The sequence below is a fragment of the Brachyistius frenatus genome, unplaced genomic scaffold, assembly GCF_029030835.1.
Source record: "Brachyistius frenatus isolate BFR_SWC_R1_liver_20210118 unplaced genomic scaffold, ASM2903083v1 Contig_53, whole genome shotgun sequence".
Classification (NCBI taxonomy): Eukaryota; Metazoa; Chordata; class Actinopteri; family Embiotocidae; genus Brachyistius; species Brachyistius frenatus.
In genome coordinates this window covers 1,104,104-1,123,953 of record NW_027210652.1, presented here as the reverse complement: position 1 = coordinate 1,123,953, position 19,850 = coordinate 1,104,104, and the positions used below count along the sequence as shown (strand labels likewise).

At 44.7% G+C, this 19,850-nt stretch overlaps 1 protein-coding gene across 5 annotated transcripts in view; it reads left to right on the top strand.

Moving 5' to 3' along the window:
• rgs12b (regulator of G protein signaling 12b) overlaps positions 1-19,333 on the top strand; it is a 40,322-nt gene extending 20,989 nt beyond the window's left edge. For 3 of the 5 annotated variants that reach the window (XM_069704907.1, XM_069704908.1, XM_069704906.1), the window contains exons 6-19: positions 6,402-6,423; positions 11,059-11,228; positions 11,630-11,722; positions 11,849-11,992; positions 12,745-12,927; positions 13,332-13,482; positions 14,347-14,441; positions 14,683-14,892; positions 15,299-15,372; positions 15,502-15,628; positions 15,776-15,872; positions 15,988-16,058; positions 17,133-17,304; positions 17,727-19,333. In XM_069704907.1, the coding sequence (XP_069561008.1) occupies positions 6,402-6,423; positions 11,059-11,228; positions 11,630-11,722; positions 11,849-11,992; positions 12,745-12,927; positions 13,332-13,482; positions 14,347-14,441; positions 14,683-14,892; positions 15,299-15,372; positions 15,502-15,628; positions 15,776-15,872; positions 15,988-16,058; positions 17,133-17,304; positions 17,727-18,361 (2,244 nt within the window). In that variant the 3' untranslated portion in view covers positions 18,362-19,333. The remainder of the gene's footprint in view (positions 1-6,401; positions 6,424-11,058; positions 11,229-11,629; positions 11,723-11,848; positions 11,993-12,744; positions 12,928-13,331; positions 13,483-14,346; positions 14,442-14,682; positions 14,893-15,298; positions 15,373-15,501; positions 15,629-15,775; positions 15,873-15,987; positions 16,059-17,132; positions 17,305-17,726) is intronic. The other 2 variants (XM_069704909.1, XM_069704910.1) reach the window with 2 other exon arrangements.
• Positions 19,334-19,850: the final 517 nt, after the last annotated feature.

Genomic DNA, 19,850 nt, shown 5'->3' with positions numbered 1-19,850 from the left:
GGTTACCTACAGCGAAGTGCACTGGGAAAACAAACGGACGGGAGGAGGATGAAGACAAAACGAGGGAAGGAGGAGGTTGTAGATCCTCCTGGGACCAAAAAAAAAAAAAAAGTTAAAGTGAACAAGTCACCCTGTGTGTTGTTTTTCAAGAAAGGAGGTGCGTGTGCAGATGAAGTGGGACAGAAGGAAAGAAAAGACTTAACGGGATTTTGAAAGCAGCTCCGGGCTGTTTGTCCTCCTCTCGACAAGCCAGATGTCTGAGAGACGTACAGAAATGGAGCCGTATGGTTTCGTACGTTTCACCTCGAAGGCGCTTTGTCAAAGAGAGAAAACACAGCTGTGAGACAACGGAAAGGTGCCGAGTCAGCGCTCTCCTTTTCTTGTGAATTGTTTTTTGCTTAATTTGGCGTGTCGGCTGGCGTTCAGAGGGTTATTCCGCCAGGTAGAGTCGTGTTTACGTCTCGTTCCCTCGTTCCTCCGTCCCTCCGTCCCTCCGTCCGTCTGCTTTTCGGGCAACAGGCCAAGTAAAACAAGACATTTATCAGCGGCTCAGCCTCTGAGTCACATCTCCTGTGTGGCTCTATTGTAGGGAAACAAACACGATCCGCGTTCCTTCCTTTCACGCAGAGTGGATATTGATTCGGGGGAGAGTTGCAGGGATTTCGAAGGTTTCGTCCAAGAGAAGCTCACAGGGGATTTCACTTTTGGGGAAAAAAAAAAGAAAGAACAGAAAAAGGGGAGTTTTAAAAATGTTTGCGGGGACGTTGAAATGTAAAAACACACAAGGGGCCATTGACACTCAGTTCGGCTCCGTGTCTGTTATTTATGTTTTTAAAAAAACTCTTAAATCAAAGTTGTTTCCATCTCGGAGGGTGACGCGGAGAGCGTCCTCGCTCGTCCTCTCAGCTGCTCGTTCCCATTTGTCACACTTTCTGCATCATTAGAGAAACTAATCGGCTTGTTCGCCTCATCCTTTCCTCCCGACTTAAGCTACGTTGAAGCTAAGCGGTTTCATGACTGCCAACTCTGGCGGGATGACTCCGCCGCTCTCAATGGCTGCTACTATTCACCTCATATTCAAAAGTAAACACACTGCAGGCACACACACATTGAGGCTGTTGGCCCGGCAGCTTCCTCCTCAGCTGGATGTGTGTGTGTGTGTGTGTGTGTGTGTGTGTGTGTGTGTGTGTGTGTGTGTGTGTGTGTGTGTGTGTGTGTGTGTGTTTGAAGGCATTGCAGTCATGGAAATCGGCATCGTGAGTTCTTTGTCACCTTTTAAGGACACTGTGTGTGTGTGTGTGTGTGTGTGTGTGTGTGTGTGTGTGTGTGTGTGTGTGTGTGTGTGTGTGTGTGTGCGCGTGTGCGTGTCATTTGTTCAGTTATAGGTGTGGCCTCCTGTAGTAACGGCGGTGTTTACAGACGCATGAGTAGATTCGGGCATGTTCCAGTCACTTTTATTTTATTTTTTACATTATACAGTAAAATCCTGACTGGAGGTGGCAGCTACATCCCAGTGATGGAGCCAGGAAAAGATTCCTGTGGTACAAACAGTGTTGTCTTTGTGTGTGTGTGTGTGTGTGTGTGTGTGTGTGTGTGTGTGTGTGTGTGTGTGTGTGCGCTCTTATGTTATCCCTCACAGTTTCACCCACAGATGGACATTTCACTTCACCCTGTTCAGTGTTACTACCCGCTCTGCGTGTCATCCTATCAAACACAATGTCTTTTTCCATCGTCACACACACACACACACACACACACACACACACACACACACACACACACACACACACACACACACACACACACACACACACACACACACACACACACACACACACACACACGACAGGGGACATTTGGGAAACTTGAGATTGTCTCAGTGGACTTTTATGGCCTTTTTTAAAGTATTAATATTATGATAACTGTGAGAGTTAACAGTTGTAAATTGTATGCTGTGTTTAAACGTGAAGTTCAGGCTTCTTAACAGATGATGTAAGCTGCCCGTTCCCCACAAATCACAGCTAATAAAGCGCTTGGGACCTGAACTACACACACACACACACACACACACACACACACACACACACACACACACACACACACACACACACACACACACACACACACACACACACACACACACACACACACACACACACACCCAACAGAAGCAGACCAGGCGTGTGGCTACAAGGTGGTATTTTACGTTGAGCAGGAAGTAAATAAACCTGTTTGGACGAGTAGACAAAAACAGTAATGTTTTCGTAAACCACACATAATCCATATTCTAACTGATCAACACCCCGTTCCCACGGAAACCAGTTGCATCTTGTATGTGTGTGAAGCAGGTTTCTCTATAAATGTAGAGATCCTGATGAGCCACAAGTTGGAACAAGAAAAGAAAAGGGAAATGTCCCTGGACGTCGTGTTCAGACCAGGGTGTGTTGGGCGTTCATGTGATTCAGCTCGTCTTATCTTCAGTGAGGTGGGTGTCGCAGTGATGTGGGCTCGTTACGTAACGGTCTAAAACACTTCTCCGTGCTGTCAAGGCTGCTTTGATTACCAAAACAATGTTGAAGCTCTTCACAGAGTTCCAGGATTTATATTAATGGAGGGAAGCACGCTCTAAAGTTGTGATTTGTTGTTTCAATGTCGATCAGCTGGTCACTAACCAAAGGACTCGAAACTACACTGATAAATAATTTGCCAGTTCTTTCAAAAATATGTGTCATTATATACTAAAACATTGTTATTGGTATTATCCTAAAAATTGCGATATTCTTCGGGCTCTGGACTACTTCTCTTATTTCCTACGAAGACATTACGTCATTGTGGTAATTGGCAGCGCAAATATCCTCGTGGACTGATATATTTACAGTACATGATCTGAGGTTTTGTAAAATCCTGACGTTTATCATCCAAAGGACAAAAAAAAAAACCACTGTACAAAGTGTTGTATTGTAATTCTGTTAAATGGCAGATTACTTCAGTAACAGCTGTCATTTTGATTTACATGTTAGTAAGACAGACTGTCAAATATCTGACTTATATCACCTGCTAGTGAGGTTTGTTTGCACATTATTACATCTTTGCAGTTAAGATTTTATTTTGAAATTGCAGGATTTTCCGTTGTGCAGATTCTTAAGTTGTTTTGTGTCCTGAACACCAAAATGTAATAAAAAAACATCTTAACAAACTCTATCTAGGGAAGTTTCAGTGGTAAAGAAGGTTTTTACATGTTTATTAATAAGAAATAACACAGTACTGACAGCTCTGTCTGAATTCACCAAATTCATAACCACACACACAATCTGAGGTTTGGCTTGCGACCTTTTTTTTTTTTCTTTTTTTTTATCCACAAATTTAGAAACTGTTATCGTGAACATCAGTCATGTGTTGCTACGTCGGTTTCTGCCGCTGGGTGTATTTACTTCATAAAAAACCCCCACTAATATCTGTGAACAAAAAGCAGACAATAGCAGGTCAGTAAATCCGCACCGTCGGTAATACGAGAGCTTACTGAGTTTGAAACCAGCACCGGCTGAAAGAAGCACACACGAGGCCGAATGCGGTGGCAGGACTTCTTTTTGCTGGCGACGGCGGGAGATTCATTCGATGATTCTCGGTTATCGATAGCGTTTTCCAGCTGCATGCGTCTCTGTGCAGACTGGGTGAGAAGTTGAGCCGGGAATGTCTGGAAAACCCCAGTCATTTTCTGTGGGCTGTCAGGAATGAGCAGGACCTGCCAAGAAGGGAGAGAGAAAAAGGGGAAACACCACTCGAATGAGTGAGGAGAGTCTGAAGGAGGGATGGGAGGATGAAGATGATGAGCGACAAAACAAGAGGAAGAACGATTTTTTTGTGAGGAGTGGAAAGAGAGAGTGGGAGAGGGGAGGAAAAACAAACAAAAGGAAGGAGAGAGTGAAATTAGGTTAGAGGGGAGTTAAGTGAGTAAAAAAAAAAAAAAAAAGAGGAGAGGAATTGGGGCCTCGATGAGGCTCCACCACAGCCTGCGTCTGGAAGTGATCACAGTGGAGCTGAATATGAGGGAACACATTCCCCCATACACACACACACACACACACACACACACACACACACACACACACACACACACACACACACACACACACACACACACACACACACACACACACACACAGAAGAATGCACCCTACACACAAAAGACACATCTCTACCAGATGTTGGCCACATGCATACGATACTGTAGGACGTCTTAACACACAAGTGAAACTTGCATGTAGGTTAAGAGGCAGAATATATTGAAATGTGTAATCAGTGTAAAGATCCGGTAACCGGCTCGCTCGTCCATCCCGACCACAATCATCCGCTATAAAAAAAAGTCTCCATCGAAACTCTTTCTCGTCCGCCGGGTGCCAACGTCGACTCTTAGAGGGACGGTCGGAGATACTTAATCCCGGTGATTACAGCCGGCCGTGCCATCTGGGCAGGAAATGGCCAAGACGCTCTTCGAATGAAAAGCAGCAAACATATGCTGCACCGAAAGGGGTCAACTCAATTAATTAGATTTACCTCCTTTTAAAAGACTCTGCTGGATTTATATATGTTCCAGGTTTTTCATTACAGATTAAAGATTTTTCCAAAGTAAAAAAAAAAAAGTAGTAGTTCATACTTTCATACGTACAAACATCTGGGAGTGTTTTTTTTTACTTGTATTGTGATTACAGTTTTAGACTCCTGGTAAAAATCAGACCAGAGAATCAGTCGTCTCCTGACGGTATAAACTGGAGTTAACATATTTAAACTACTAGAAGCTTCTATTTTATTTTTTTTAAATTTTAGCGTCAGTTTCAGTTTCTAGTCATTTCTTTTGTTTTGAACACAAGTGCGTACTCCCACAATAATGATCTTTTACTTCATCCTGTGTGCTTTTGTTCTCACCGATACTGAACTCTTCATCCACATTTGTTCCTAAAACTAAATGTAAATGTAAATTGCTGGTAGTCATCTTAAGAAATTCAGAGTGAAATAACTGCAGCTATACGAAGATTTACCCAAGCTGCTGTGCAACCTAAAACAAAAAAAAGATTTTCTATTTGATTGTAAGGACCTGCTGCAGACACACTGCTGCTCAGACTTGACTTTCAATATGATAATATCTTAAAAAAAAAAATTTAAGCTCTTATTTATTGACTTTTTTGTTTTGTTTGTTTTGTTTTGTACTTATTTTGGTTTCTCCTGCATTGAAATAGGGGGGAAACCACATGATTTTTCAGAAACAAAGTTGAAGCATGTCTAACAAATGAGCATAAAATAAACCATCCGTCAGACTCCCTCGTGTCAGCGCCGAGTAACGATAAGCTAATTTCCAAATGTAAATGTGCCACAGAAAAGAAGCGATGTTTCTGCTCACGTAGGACGAAGCCGGTCATCAGATTAGTGGGCAGATTAACGGCATCACAATCCTTCAGATTGACGATGAGGCTCAGTGTTGATCTTCATCCAGAGAGTCTTCCTCTCTTCCTCCCTTTTTGTCGGCTCCTCTCCTTCTTTACTTTCTGACTCGCACAACGTTTCATTGTTCCAGAGTTACATTAGTGATGTCTGTGTTGAATGATCTCATCCCAGCTCAGCATGTCTGGGATCAAAATCACCGCAGTGTGTGTGTTTCTGTGTTTCTGTGTTTCTGTGTTTCTGTGTTTCTGTGTGCTGTTTTTTTGGGTCTCTGTCGGTGGGAAATATGATTTTCATCTGTGTTTTGTGTGAGTGAAAAATGTTGTGGCAGAAAATTCGAGTAGATTAAATGCAGGTTTGTTATCTTGCTGCATGTTAAAACTGCATCTACGGTGATTGCGAGATATGCAAGCAAACATCGCACTTCGCTGTGAAATCGAGGGTAGAGGACCCCTTTTTCACCTTTTCACACTCACACACACACACACACACACACACACACACACACACACACACACACACACACACACACACACACACACACACACACACACACACACACACACAACAGTAAGCCCCGCCCCTCCCTGGAGGTTGCAGAGCCAGCACAGCCAGTTCACAGATGATTCCACCCACACAGAAGACAATGAGTGTGGGAGCTAACCTGACTGTGTCCTCATGTGAGAATGTGTGTGTGTGTGTGTGTGTGTGTGTGTGTGTGTGTGTGTGTGTGTGTGTGTGTGTGTGTGTGTGTGTGTGTGTGTGTGTGTGTGTGTGTGTGTGTGTGTGTGTGTGTGTGTGTGTGTGATAATGAGGCCGGTCCTGTTAGAAGCACCAGTCAGTCTGTGTGGTCAGACGTGCACCACGCGGCCCTCCTGCCTCCCGTGTGAAGCGTGATTTGAACGTGTGTCACCTGTGATGAAGGAAGATCCTAATCCATGTCTCTCTGTGCTTCTTTTTTACAGTCTGCTGCAGTCTCTGATGGAGGTGAGTAGATACGCCTTTTACAGCCTTTAACACTGTAGATATCCGTGGTAGTAATCTCAGGTTCTTTAGTTGTTATGATCAACTTCAAGTAGCCTGAAAAGGAATGAAATACTGAACATTGAGTTTTGCTGTCCTGTTTTTCTAAGTGCACGTCCATAGTTAAAATATCTGTCTGCTTTCTCTGACTTTAAAAACATCTACAGGCGGTCTGGTTTGACTTGCTCTGTATCTGCTCCACCTCCTCCTGCTCTGCTGCTGCTGCTGCAGGCTACAACCTATAGACTTGACTCACATTTGCAAACATGTGGGCAGACGCAGCGCAGCATGAGAAACAGAAAAAGATGTTTAATTTACAGGGAAAGATGATTTTCGGACAGACTGGCATCTTTTTTTTTTTTTAATGCTCTACAAATTTTTTAGTACTTCGATACAACAGCTACTATCTAAAAGTTCTATATTACCGTTGTGTATGAGGTAAATCTTCAAATAAAGAAAGAAGAAAAGCCGTTTACAGCTCCACAAGCTGAAAACATAACTCGTAACTCCTCCTAGATGTTCTTGGTTTTGCACAAATAAAAAGTGACAAGAAAATTGTGTTTACAGTCCATGCTTACATCGCTGTTTTACCACACATCTTCTTCAGGAAGACGTTTAAACCGTCGTCATGTCGTGTTGCATTGGAACCGATTTGAGGTGAACTGCTTTGGCTCGTAGGCGATGAACATGTGGCAGCAACAACAAAAAGTCTTTTTCTGGCGCTCTTAACACCTCGCAGAGCACATTTATGGCAGATGGGAGATAAAGGGGAAGAAGAGGAGGTGAGAAAACAGGACAAAAGGCGTATAGAATTTCACGGTAGACATGTTTACAATCAGCTCCAATGCGTGAGTGTTTAAGGCCACTTATTCACACCACACGTCTCTGGAAGAAAGAGCGTGTTGTTCCAGAGCTTTCCCCTCCTCCCACATGTGATGTCGGGAGCATGTGAAGGGACTGTTGGACATGTTTCGGGGTTCCTCCTCAGTCGGGAGGAACATAGTTCACCGACACCACGATGAAGAACCTATAAGTGTTTCTGCATCGTTTCTGCGTTGTTTCCGTTTAAAGTTATCATTCGTATTGTTGGAAGTATTCAGAGAAAACCTGAGTGAAGGAGAAGAGGAGGATAGTTTGACGGTTTAATCACGCTGCAGGTTTTGGAGTGGAGAAACTGCCCGACTCTGTGACGGCTGAATAATGAATGTTATCTTATCTGAAGGAATTCTGCACGACTGAGCTGACAACAAGTGAGCTGACACGTCTGTGAGACACCCGTTAAAAGTAGTTCTTGTTTTTTTTTTTTATCTCTATGCGAGCAGCGATAAAGCGACAGACCTGGCAAACAGCCATCATTCAAGTGCGTTCATTTTGTTCTGTGTTAAAATTGCAGAAGACGATCGTATTTGGACTCCTGAGAAAACTAACTAACTCGGTCTTAGAGAGTTTTTCTGACTTTTTAGAGCAAAAAATAACAAAAACCTGTCAAAAAAAAGTTTAAATATGGACAAATAATGCTTCAATTTAGGATATTTCACGCACAAATAAGCTAAAAACTCAACTGTAGGTGCTGATTTTGATGAAGCAATCAAACCTGGAGTATTTACTGACAGATGTTGAAGCTTCTCTGAAGTCTTCTCTGAGCTTCTGAACTTTCTGATCCCCCCTCGTACTTCCAGTACTTATTATTATATAATTACATATTATATTACTAATATTATACAACTGATTATTGTTTGTATCTAAATATAGTTTGTATTGTCCCTCTTTATGTTTTGATGAGTCAGAAAAGTCAAAATAAGAGCACGTTGATGTACTGTGTGTGTGTGTGTGTGTGTGTGTGTGTGTGTGTGTGTGTGTGTGTGTGTGTGTGTGTGTGTGTGTGTGTGTGTGTGTGTGTGTGTGTGTGTCTGTCTCTCTCTATGGGGGCTACAGGCCTCATTAGTCCCAATAGTGGCCTTCCTTAACAGGTTCCTCATCAATACTGCACTGTGTGTGTGTGTGTGTGTGTGTGTGTGTGTGTGTGTGTGTGTGTGTGTGTGTGTGTGTGTGTGTGTGTGTGTGTGTGTGTGCATATGCGTTTTTAGTTCCTTCCTCCATCGACTGAATTATTCATCATCTTGAGCGCGGTGTGTGCTTGTATCACTTACCTAGCTGGAAGCTCACAGAACTGTGTGTGTGTGTGTGTGTGTGTGTGTGTGTGTGTGTGTGTGTGTGTGTGTGTGTGCTCATCACCACCACCTCCAGCCTCTCTCTCTCTCTCTCTCTCTCTCTCTCTTTCTCTCTCTCTCCTTCATATCTCCTTCTTCTTGTTTCCCTCCTTCTCTCTCTTCCTCCCTGTGATGTCAGCTGTGTGTGTGTGTACGTGTGTACGTGTGTGTGTGTGTGTGTGTGTGTGTGTGTGTGTGTGTGTGTGTGTGTGTGTGTGTGTGTGTGTGTGTGTGTGTGTGTGTGTGTGTGTGTGACCTTTCCTGCACTGTGTGTTTGAGTTAGTGAGGGTGAGTATGGATGGAGGGGCTTGGTTACCCCTCAGGATTCGCTACCTGCCCCGCTGGCACCACAGCGGCTCCTACCAGCTCTACCCAGGTGAGGAGGAAAGTTTCCACTTCAGACATTTATCACAGCAGAAGGCTTCAGAGTTGAATATCTGCTTAGTGACTGAAGTTCAGGAGGAATCTCTGATGGTTTAATTAGCCCGTCTGCACGCATATAAGGCAGCTGCTGGTGTTGTTGTGAGTCTGTCTGTTGTGCTCGCGGTGTTGTTGTGAGTCTCTTCTTCATTACACAAGAAGAAAAAAGTGAATTAGAGTTTGGCTTCTCTGCAATTGCTTTCCTTCTTATTAGATTTTGTCCGGTCTGCTATTATGCAAGTCGAACCTGAGGTCACTGTTTACGGAGCTCTCTTGAGACATCTGTTTTTTTTGGTTCCAGAATTATACCCTTTGTACATGTAAATGTACATTTAAATAATATACTAAAGGACACAGTAGTCCTACTTCAAGTTCAAGGCAATAAAACAACTCTTGTTGATATTTATTAAGAGTTTATCACACATAATACTCAATTTAACTTCCTGGATGTGGACTCTGTGGGTGTGGTTGGATTACATTTTACAACGGTCATCCCATTTTTGATTAAATTTTTTCTAAATCCTGATTAATTCACTGAAGTATGTTACATCACCTTTTTTCCTGTGGAGCTTTGCCCTTTTCTAAAACGATGTAAAGAGCACTGACAAAAGCAAAAAATACACAAGTTGAGTTTTATTCTTGTGGCTGTTTGGTTTGTCTGTTGGCATAACTGAGGAGTTATTGAAAGACAGGGAAAATTCTCTTATTTTGAAAAGGTGAAAATTAGAGAATCAAAAAGACATGATACAACACATTTGTATGAAATAGACACTCCTTGTTTTGTTTTTAAAGCTTCATATTAGTTTTGATGCCATTTTGTTTTATTATTATTGTATTATCGTCTCTGCAGATCAACCGGCTTGTGATCAACTCTTGTGCCAATGAACAGGATACGAGGTTTAAATAATAATAATAATAATGGATAAATGTTCGATTAGCTGTTTACTATGCTGCTGAAAAGGGAAGTGGACTGAATGAAAAAATCCTCGATGTGAAAACTGCCATTGATAAATTGTGAATAACCTGAATTCACAATGGTTTATTCATTAATAGCTTATTTTCCAAGTTTTGAACCCCTCAGGACTTCGGCTGTGTACGGGACGCCGGCCTTTCAGGCTTATTTTTAACCGGATGTGCGTCGTCTCGGGCACCTGATGTCGTCCTTCTGGCTGTTCTTATATTTAGTTTTATCTCCACTTTCAGTTTATCAGACCTGAAGCGCTCTTCTTGTTATTTTGCGGCTTCTCTTCTTTGGCCTCCGTCCCGGCCTCCTGATCTCGCCTTGAGGAACGAGGACGCGCTCCGGTGGGAAAAAATAGGCGATTTCTTAGATGTGCTGCGACTTTTCTTCAGAATAATTACGCAATGGAGCAAAAAAAAAAACTCCTTACGTGAAGTATGAAAATAGCTCTTATTACTATTTGAGAGAATGTACAATGCTGCTGCCAGGAGGCTTTTTAAAACTTAGGACACCTCTGTTGCACTATTAAATAAAGTTTGCTCGTGACGTTATCTTTTTCAATGTTTTCATTTATTGGTTTCCTGTGAAAGTTCATCACGATGATATGATCATCCTCACACAACTAGATTACTGTTTAGTCATGATATAATGTCTAACTTTAGCGCAGACTTCTTTTGATTGAGCATCCACCTAATTATTGTAGATGTAATTTTTTACATGTATTTCCTATATTGTGATTCACAAGTGTCGTATGTCAACACTTAGACAGAACGAGGAGGAGGAGGTCTCACTGGTCTCAGCATCATGGGATGCACTCAGGGCTCACTGGTCCCAGGCTGCTGATAGTGCTGCCTTCAGGTGCTTTAAATCCTCCGTAGAAAGCAAAGAGACTTCTTATTAACACGAGAAAAAACGCTGAATTATCTTTTTTTTTTTATCGATTTTGGTGTAAAAATCAAACTGGGGTACGTTCACACTGTTTGACGTTGTGTGCGTTTCCGTGAACAGAGCTGAACAGCGTGGAGCTGCAGGGCTGCAGCAGCGACAACAGTCTGAACAGTAATGCCAGCCTGCCCAGCGTCCAGAGCCACCGGCGCCACACCGAGAGGAGAGTGGCCAGCTGGGCCGTCTGCTTCGAGAGGCTGCTGCAGGACCCCGTGGGAGTGCGCTACTTCTCGGTACTGCTCGCGACCAGATCCAGATCCCTCCTCACGATTAAAATAACGTTTATCCCAATCTTTCTTAATTTTGTAGTCTCAGAAAAGTTGTTGTTTTGTTGTCAGCTGATGTTGGTTCAAATCCCAGATCTGTTAAAATCCGCTGAAATGTTGTACTTTAAAGATTTTTTTTTTAGCCACGTTTGAATTGTATGCTGCGTTCAAACTATTTCATATCAAGCTAATAACTTGTTGTCTGACAAATTAGTTTATTCTATTTTTATTGTGTAATTTCTTAAACGAAATCTGCCTTTGCGCAAGTAATTTTTCAGAATGTAAAACATACACTGTATTATTGGGAAGTTTCTTTTAACATTATGTGTGTAGTTTCTCTCGTTTTACATTTAGTTCTTTTGCTGCAGGAGTTCCTAAAGAAAGAGTTCAGCGAGGAGAACATCCTCTTCTGGCAGGCTTGTGAGTTCTTCAGCCATGTTCCCGAGAACGACAACAAGCAGGTAACAAGACACACAACACATCCATTCCCACGGCAGCGAGAGAAGATTTCATGTGTTCATCGGCTCTTTCTGTTGCTCTTCGTCTCTTCCTCCTCCTCCTCCTCCCTCCTCCTGCTCCTCCTCCAGCTCTCTCAGCGCGCCCGGGAGATCTACAACAGCTTCCTGTCCAGTAAAGCCACGACGCCGGTCAACATAGACAGTCAGGCTCAGCTCGCCGATGACATCCTCAATGCCCCGAAACCCGACATGTTCAGGGAGCAGCAGCTGCAGGTAGCGTTCGCACCACACACAAAGAAAGCTTTTTACCGAACTCTCCAACCGGCGAGCGGCCGCTTCCGTCCACGGAGGAACAACTCCGGCTAATTTACAGTCATTTTATCTGCCGATTAACGAGCAGCGTCCGATAAATGAATAGCAGGAAGCTTCTGCCAGACCTCTGAACTCCCTCGTCACAGGAAAGTGAAAAGATGCTTTCGCTGAGGTGCGAATTCATTATTACTCATAAAACTGAATCAAAACAAACCCCTATTGAAAATGTACTAGTGTGGCAGCGCTGTCGAGCATCCAGGGCCTGAATGGATCTCTTAGATGTGCCTGTTTGTTCAGAGGGGCAGAATTGCGGAAAAGCTCTTTTGATTTTCAACAGCTGAGCTCAGATGCTGAAACCGATAAGAGTCACAAGGCGAGGAGGATATCCTCCCCATCATCCTCCATGCTTTTTTTTTTTACACATCAAACGTCCGCACATATTCTTTTAAAGATTCACACACAACAAAGAAAAGAGCTCCTCCAGAACTCCCCCGGGCTCCTCAGCATCTCGTGGCACCGTTGACGTAAGACTTCCACACCTATGCCGAATCGAGCATGCAAATATAAATACATGCTCACATGAATCCATATTACATGTCGTGCTCTTCCTCCTCGGCCCCTTTCAATCATCTTTTGTATTCCTTTCCTGTCCGACTCTCCTGAATCCAATCTCCAATCTCTTCCTCCGTTTTCTTCCCTCTTCGTCCCTTCAGATCTTCAACCTGATGAAGTTCGACAGTTACACTCGCTTCCTCAAGTCTCTGCTGTACCAGGAGTGCATGGTGGCGGAGGTGGAGGGCCGGCCGCTGCCCGACCCGTACCACATCCCCAGCAGCCCCACCTCCAAACACAGCACCACCGGCTCTGACCGCTCCAACCTCTCCACTCACAAGAAGGTAACGCAGCCTTTCACTCTGCAGTGCAGTCAAATGAGAAGAGATGATGATGTTTGTCTGTGTCTACTTATCTTTATTCATATTATTACGATAATTATTATTATCCTCATTCTGTCCGAACAATCGGTTGTGGAGCCCAAACTGTTGGGGGTGCAAAGAAGACATTTTAATTAAAGCTAGCGAGCACCGAAAATTATTTTCTTGAAAGATTCGACACATGTCAACCACTAGGGGGCACTACAATAAAGATGAATAACTCGTGAACCCTACGTCGCACATTCAAATGCCGTAAATCCACGCGTTCCTTTCATACGGCTGCATCTGCTGGTATAGGCCCCGCCCACGTCCGCCTTTAAGGCTGTCAACCTCCTTGTCAATCATTTTTCCTTTTTTGTGTTTTATAGGAGGACAAAAAGAGCAAATCAGGTCGGTCCTTAAACGAGGACAGTCGGGATGATTCGGGAGACCGGAGGAAAGGCATGTTCTTCTCGTGGTCGCGCAACAGGAGCTTCGGCAAAGGCCCCAAGAAGCGAGAGCTGACCGACTTCAACTACAGTCTGTATTTTTTTAAAATTTTGTTTTTTCAATTTCTAAGACTTCTTTCAGTTGAAATGTTAAGTGCAAAAGAAAACAAAATTAGAACAATTACGACACTGTTGCTCAGGGGTGTCAAACATACGGCCCGCGGGCCGGATCCGGCCCACCAGGGGGTCCAGCTCGGCCCGCCGGATGACTTTGCTAAGTGTGAAAATTACAGAAAGACATAAATTGCATTTCTATGAGAATATGGAGGTTTATGAGTACAAACGTTTTTTTTTGTTGTTGTTTTTTTTAATCGATCCAGTAATTGCTTCAAAAACAGCGTGAATGCGACGTCTGCTCCGGAGGAAGCCGCGCTCGCTGCTCGCTTTGTGACGCGTTTGACGTCAAACGCGTCACAAAGCGAGGGAATCTGCAGAGGAGAGCCGGGGCAGATAAACAGCGGGCTGATGTCTGAGTTTTTGGTCTTTATGTTTCTAGTTTATTGTAGAAAGACCTTAAAATAGGGTTTATCATCCAAAAACCTTCACCAATGATTTAAACAAAGAGAAATATTGTCGTTATGTATGTGTTATTATGCTATGATTTTACTGGTCTGGCTCACTTGAGATCAAAGTGGGCAGTATGTGGCCCCTTAACTAAAGTGAGTTAGACATCCCTGCTGTTGCTGGTTTTGACAGCAAAGATCACCATACAATCATTCTTTAAAGTTGATCTGACGGTGGTTTCCCTTTCGGAGCTGTTGGCAGTGGATATATTCAACAATCTGCCCTACGGGCTGATGTATGACTTCATGAAACACACAGCACATGTTCACTTCTAAGTTTGAACAGAAAGCATTTTTCTGTTTTGCTAATGAGCGCACTGTTTCTTTTTTAGATTTCTCCGGCAGCAACGGTCGGCGTGAGTCGCAGGGTTCGCTGTCTTCGGGGGCGAGTCTGGAGCTCGGGACGTCGAGTTCAGGGAGGAACGAGGTCAGAACGCAGATCATCTGTTTAGACACGATCTAACGTGGAGCGGCTCTAACGTCATCTTCTTCCTCACGCTTGAATGACCTTTTCTGCTTTTGAAATCAAATAAAAACATCAAGAATAATGACACGATAATAAATCATGTCAGACTGTCTGTTTGTTCTCTTATTGTTCTAACCCGACTCTCGCCGGCTCATCTAATCTCCCGTCCCTCGTGTCTTGTCTCTTGTTTTGTCCGTCCCAGGATGTTTGTCGTGGTGCAGTATCAGCGTCAGCAGAGCGAGGAGGGGGCAGCGCCCCCTTGAGGCAGTGTAACATCAGCTTGCCGGACGGCTCGTGTTGTTCTGTGCCGCTGAGGGCCGGTGTGTCCATCAGGGACCTCCTGCTGGGCCTCTGTGAGAAGCTCTGCATCAACCTGGCAGCTATCGACCTCTTCCTGGTCGGAGGGGAGAAGGTACGACATGGAAAGATCTGCGCAAATCAAAACAATGACACGAGCAAACAAAACTATTAAGTCTGGCCCGGTTTCTTTCCTTACAGCAAGCAGCTAATTACAATTGTAAGCTGCATTAATCCTTTTGTTTTAATGTGTAATGTGAATTAACACCCGACTCTGCAGGTCGAGCACATTTGTGCCTTTCAGGATATTGTTTTAAGTTTTATGTTCTGCAACTTTACTGTTTTGATTCCTTCTCAACGCTCCATAAAGCAACAATTTTCAAACATTTTCTAAATCTCAACTTTACATGGTTCCACATGGCAAAAAGACTAGTGATTACCACGACAGTGGGAGTCGGACTGGGAGCGATATTAAAAGTTTCATGATGAATTTGCTCTGTTTTCCTTTTTGTGTCTCTCAGCCACTTGTTTTGGACCAGGACTGTTTGACACTGTGCTCTCGAGATCTCCGACTAGAAAAACGCACTCTCTTCAGGTACGGTAACACAAACAGTCTGGCTGCTGTAAAACTTCAAAGGAAAACTTCCAAACTTTTAACACAATAAGAAGCGGGTCCATAGCAGCCTGGTTTACACTATTTCCGCTGTCTCTCTTCTTTTTCTAGACTCGACTTGGTCCCCATCAATCGTTCAGTGGGTCTGAAGGCGAAGCCCACGAAGCCGGTGACGGAGGTCCTCCGGCCCGTGGTGGCCAAATACGGCCTGCACCTCTCTGACTTGGTGGCGCGCATCGTAAGAGCTTTCTTTAGGCTGCAGACAGACAGGCGGTGTATGACATCAAACTCTCATCAAATGTGTGTGTGTGTGTGTGTGTGTGTGTGTGTGTGTGTGTGTGTGTGTGTGTGTGTGTGTGTGTGTGTGTGTGTGTGTGTGATGCAGAGCGGCGAGTCGGAGCCTTTAGATCTCGGTCTTCCCATTTCCAACCTGGACGGGCTCCGAGTGGTTTTAGACACAGCAGAACACGCTCCCGGGAAAGGTACGAGGAAAAACAAAAACAACAACCACACACACGGCGTACGATGATTTGTTGTCTCGTAGGAGCAGAATTTACTTCCCTTCATTTTCTCTTCTTTTTCCCCGTCGTGCGGCAGACAAACAGAAAAGCTCAACTCCCTCCAAGAGTCACCTCCCGGCCTCCGCCAGCAGAAACCAGTCGACCACAGTAAGATGTCCTCCGTCTTCTTCCCCTCTCGCTCCGGAATGTCCCGTAACCCCCCGAATGTCTCCACCGCCTGGTTGATGATGTCACGCTACTAAGTGTCTCCTCTCGCTGTCTCCAGTCACCCATGTCTGTTCGCAGCGATGTTAAACTGTGCGCAGGTGTATTGTGTGTGTGTGTGTGTGTGTGTGTGTGTGTGTGTGTGTGTGTGTGGACAGTTGCTATTGGGGGAGGTGGGGGGACCGAGCGCCCCCCCCCCACCACCACCCCCGTCACACTGTCCAAGTTCCTAATGTTCCATTTTTGTGGCCTGCCTGTGGCCGAATGCATCATCAACTTCTCCCTCTGGTTTGCTGGTTCTCTATTTTTTTTTCTTCTATAACAAAACCCACTTTTGTCAGACGAGAGCAGCTTCAGCTTTTTGTCGAACCGCAGAGAAGTTCGTCTGTGCACCTGGAAAAGAACCGCAGAACTTTAGGTTGCTGTCTGGTTTTTTTTTTAATTTTTTTTATTCTCGTCACTTTTAACCTAAAAGAAGCTGAATCGGCAGAAGTGCTCGTTTCTGACGCTCTCGGTTGATTTTTTTAATTTTTTTTTTTATAGAGGCTTTCTGTGAATCTGTGTTTTTTTGTTTTGTTGTTGTTTTTTTCTACTTTGTAGTGCAGCTCTGAGTAGTGGATAGTCGGTCTCTCTGGTGTGTGTAACTCTCAGCTACACGTTGATGATGCTTAGTACACAAAGTGGACATTAGGGTTGTCTGAATGGAACATTCCACCCGTCGTTGGTTCACGATAAATGTTTTTCAGAAGAATTTACCTCGATGTGTGTCGTCGTTTATCAAACACAAAACCAAATAACGATCATAAACATTGTGATCTCATCTATTCTCCAAAAACAGCCCCGATCACTCAAACTCATCCACATCGAATATGATCAGTCAACCTCCTCACCATCAGCGGCGACTTGTTGTCATGACGTTTACACCCCCCCCCCCACACACACACACCCCCACACTCTTGCTCCACCATGATTCACGTGGGCTCTCGTGTCCCGCTCCGCTCTCCTTGTGGCCCCCAGGGCGAGGACAGGCCGTCAGGGAAAGCTGGCACAGCCCACCCCCATGGGGAAAACGGCAAGGCCGGGCCCAGCCCTGACACAAGCAGCCAGCCCTTACCCAACCACTCTGTCTCTCTCCATAAGGCTCCGGAGAAACGAAAGCAGAAAAAGATTAATATAGACGAAGCTGAAGGTAAAAACTGAACGACCTCCCTCCCTCTCTCTCTCTCTCTCTCCCTCTCTCTCCCCCCCTCTCTGTCCCTCTCTTGTATTTTCTGTCGCTGTGTTGCTGTGATCACACTAACCCTTCTGCCTGCCTGCAGTACTGCAGAGCACCAAATGCTTTCAAAGCTAGCGAGCTACGTGTAGCACAGTCACCTCTGCTTATCCTGAATGTAGCTTTGACTTGTCTAATGGATTAATACACACGTTGCTGCATGTTTACTGGATTACAGATGTGTGCTTCATTCCTGTGTGTTCACATGCATGTACGTGTGCATATGTTTATTTGTGTTTGTGTGTATGTACGTTGTGTGTGTGTGTGTGTGTGTGTGTGTGTGTGTGTGTGTGTGTGTGTGTGTGTGTGTGTGTGTGTGTGTGTGCGCGCGCCTGCAGAGTTCTTCGACCTCATATCCAAAGCTCAGAGCAACCGAGCAGACGACCAGCGAGGCCTGCTAAACAAAAGCGACCTGCAGCTTCCAGACTTTCTGCGCCTGTCACCGGGGGCAACCAACCAGACTGCTCCTCCTCCTTACGACCCTGAGCCCAGTTGCTCCACCCCTAATTCCCGTAACCCCAACAACGGCAGCTTCCCTAGCAGCGGTCGCCGGGGCAACAAGGCGAACAGCAACGACCGAGGAGGAGGAGGAGGAGGAGGCGGCGGCGGCACCCACTTGCTCAACGCGAGCCATCAGTCCCAGAGCTTGGACTCTGCACTGGGCAGTGAGAGAGGAGGGGGCAGGAAAGCCAGAGCACCTCCTCCTTTTCCCGGCACCGTCTCCCCCATCCACCCGACCCACGGCGCTCAGCGCGGCCTCCTCCAGGAGTCTGGCAGGGGAGAATCAGTCCAGATGCTGGAGGAGGACACCCTCTCTGATCTGACTCTGGTGGGAGAGGGGGACATTAACAGCCCCAGCCTCAACTACGTCACTCCCTCGGCCTTGCAGTGCAAACCCCACCCTCACCCCCACCCCCGACCCCGACAACAAGCACAGGACGGTCGGCCCAGCTCAGGTACCTCCCCCGTGTGAACTCTTCAAACTTTTGAACTTTCACCTCTTCCTTTTCACCTGACTGCGAGTGGGACCCGAAAAAAAACAACTAAAGTCAGTTTGAAATGACTTGTTGGCCCCAGAATGCATCTGGATCTCCTCCCTTTCACCAGAAAACATGTCAGTTTAACAAATCCCAGATCTGTGTAAAAAGAAATAGACACAACTGTAAATGTAAAATAAAAAAATAGATCTGACACCTTAACAACACACATTAGGAATTAAAGTTCGCAGTGAACATAGTGAGTTGATTTGGAGACGTATGCACGACCTTGCGGCCGGTAGATTTACTGTAAGTCCACGACACACTGAAAATCAAAGAGTTCGGACACAAAGAGAAGAAAGATGGATGCATTGCTCTCTGACATCTTCCCTGCGTGGTGTGTGTCTGTGTGAACTTCTAAGCGGACTTGTTGTGGATTTTCTCCGGAGACGTGAGCTCGAGGACGAAATATTGGTGACGACCGGTGCCAAACTCCCTCCTCCACCCCTTCCCCTCCCCCCACTCCTCCACCCTCCTCCTCCGCGATGACAGAGTCTAACAATGCACTTTAGCCAATTACAAACAAGACTTTACACTTTTTTCTTTTTTTTTCTTTAAACCACATTTGATTTCTTGAACCTTTCTAAATGTCTGTTTCACGCTACAGGTGCTTCAGAGAAACAAACCACATCTGCTAACGATCACCAGACCTGCCACACTCATAGTAGCTTTCCAATACTGCACATATAACTGGTATTTTCTACTTATTACGTGATTCTAGGCACAGTGCATGCTGACACGGCAACCCTGACCCCACGAACGCAAACATATGCCGCGGGACCACGAACACACACACTCGCTCAGCTGTTCTCTATCTTCGCAAAGCACAGTACGTTCAGTGTTTCCACCGCAGGTCTCTCAACCTCGGGCACTTCTCGTGTCACTCATAAAAAAAAAATCTAAAAACAAGAGCCAAATGATCCAGAAACGTCTGCACTGACTAAACGGGCAGATTTTGAGATTTGTTTTTTTATTTGTATAACATTTCATTTTGGGTCAACGCCGCTCCGAGCTGCCTTTCTGCTGCCTGCAGGGTCTCATCTGGCAAAATTAGACAAAATGAGTCAAAACCGTGTCAATTTCTAAAAGCTCTACTTCACTTCCTGTGCTATATTATCAAGAAGACATTAATTTATCCCTCATTCTCTTCAACTTTACCGCCTATCAGTTAGAAGTATTAATTTGTATATAGTCTACTTTGTGAAACCACCATATCGCTGTAGTCGGTGTTGAATTGCGATGCAGCTCTGCTGTTTCTTCAGTTGTGTTACAATAGGAATCAATTCTCCTCTATTCTGTTCCGTTGACTGTACTGTCTGTAAATAGATCAAATAAATGTTTTAGGGGTTGAACTCTCTCTGTAGCCTCGTGAGCAGCCTCTTCTTTCTTCTTTTTACACTTTCAAATAATATCTCATTTGTTCTA